The 1732-nt window shown below is 38.0% G+C and overlaps 1 protein-coding gene across 1 annotated transcript; it reads left to right on the top strand.

The window, feature by feature from the left end:
* The first annotated feature begins 514 nt into the window (after window positions 1-514).
* Window positions 515-967, top strand: LOC139900935 (uncharacterized). Its single transcript, XM_071883682.1, has one exon. The coding sequence runs from the start codon at window positions 515-517 to the stop codon at window positions 965-967; it is 453 nt and encodes a 150-aa protein (XP_071739783.1).
* Window positions 968-1732: the final 765 nt, after the last annotated feature.

Raw genomic sequence — 1732 nt, 5'->3', positions numbered from 1 at the left:
GTTAAGTTTAGTTACCAGGGTGCTCAATTTCGTAGAATATTTTGATAAACGTTTCTGGATTGAACAACTGAAATCTTGTGATCCACCTTTATATACAGATTATGCGCAACATTAAAACTATGAACTCACCAACCTTTGTGTTGACACTTGTTAGCATGTTTATTCTCAGGTTTCCTAGAAGTCTTCCGCTGTTTGCTTAGATGTTAAACAAGCTATGTGCATGGAGTCTTACATGACATATTTTTCAAGGAGACGTTGCATTCACCAAATCATCACCATGTATCTTATTTTGACTGCATTGTCAACGGAAATACTATTGTAAACTATTATTTATGGTGATTGTCTATATGTAGAAATCATCAGATGTCGAAAACCTTTGATTTAAATATTCATTTATGGTGTGCCTTTTCAAAAGAATGCAATGTTTACAAAATGTATCATATAGAGGTCAAATACCTCGCAATGAAATCAATGAATGACGTGTTCGTCCATATGGATTTGGAGCGATCGTCACATGTGGGCACATAGAACAACTCCAAAACAAAGCAACGGTGAAACCCCGTACAGCCTTGCATATGGAACAGAAGTCGTCCTTCCCGCAAAAATACAGGTGTTAACAGAAAGAACAGCAAACAATGAAAGCAATGAAGTAAACCTTCGAGTTAATTTGGATCTGCTTGAAGAAAGAAGAGAAGCAGCTGTGATTCGGGAGGCCTCATACAAACAAATGATTGAAGGCTACTACAACAAGAGAGTAAAGCCCTTAACCTTTAAAGTAGGAGAATATGTCTTAAGGTTAAACAGTGCAAGCAAGGTAGAATACGAAGGAAAATTGGGACCAAATTGGGAAGGCCCCTATGTGATTGCACAAGTGTTGGGAAAAGGCTCCTACAAGCTGGAAACATCGGGTGGTAAACCAATACCAAGGGCATGGAATGCAACCAACCTCAAAAATTTTTATCATTAGAAGTCTTGTACTTTTTATTTTGTAACATGTAGTTGAAAGATGCACTATTAGTAGTTGAAGTCTATAAACTTCCTACACGAGACTTAATGAGTTTCTCAACTACTTTTGATAAATTAATGTCTTGACGAAATTAAAACTCCATACAGAGCATTATGTGAGAAAAATGATAGCAGGAAAGATAACCCTGTCATAATCCACACTATACCGAGCAACGAAGCAGACTATGCTTCAACACACTCGATGTAAGGAAACAAGTTTTCCTTAAAAGTGATCACTGCAACACCATCCTGCAAGGTAGAGAGTTTTTACCCATCCAAGCAGGATAAAAATCCATGGTAACACATAATAAAAAGCATGCTAAAATTAAACGAACTAAGAGTTATGTCATACATGACCATTGTTCAAAAGGGCAATAAAACCCAGGCACCTAGGCCAAACACAAAAGATAATTGTTTTAAACGATTACAAACACTAACTAATTAACAGGGGCATCAACTTTTCCAGATTCCCCCATAGCCTCAGGAGCATCAAGGAGAGTTTCTTCATCATCTTCTTGAACAACAGGCACAACGGTAGCGACAGTCTTCAAAAGCTCACCAGACTGGGCATCAATCTTGGCTGAAATGGTCTTGACATAATCAAAATCAGCTTGCTCAAGCTCATCAAAAGCAGAGTCAACCATTGCCTGTCTGCACGATCCCCTTAAATGCCAAATCCCTTATCAGATCAGACCTGACCTGAACTTTAGAAGCTAACACCACATTA

Source organism: Rutidosis leptorrhynchoides, chromosome 3 (genome assembly GCF_046630445.1).
Source record: "Rutidosis leptorrhynchoides isolate AG116_Rl617_1_P2 chromosome 3, CSIRO_AGI_Rlap_v1, whole genome shotgun sequence".
In the NCBI taxonomy this organism is placed as follows: Eukaryota; Viridiplantae; Streptophyta; class Magnoliopsida; order Asterales; family Asteraceae; genus Rutidosis; species Rutidosis leptorrhynchoides.
Note: the sequence above shows the minus strand (reverse complement) of the source record. Positions and strands in the feature narration are given on the sequence as shown.

Excerpts from the sequence above, each read along its gene's own strand:
- LOC139900935 (XM_071883682.1), top strand. The coding sequence starts at position 515 with ATGTGGGCACATAGAACAACTCCAAAACAAAGCAACGGTGAAACCCCG.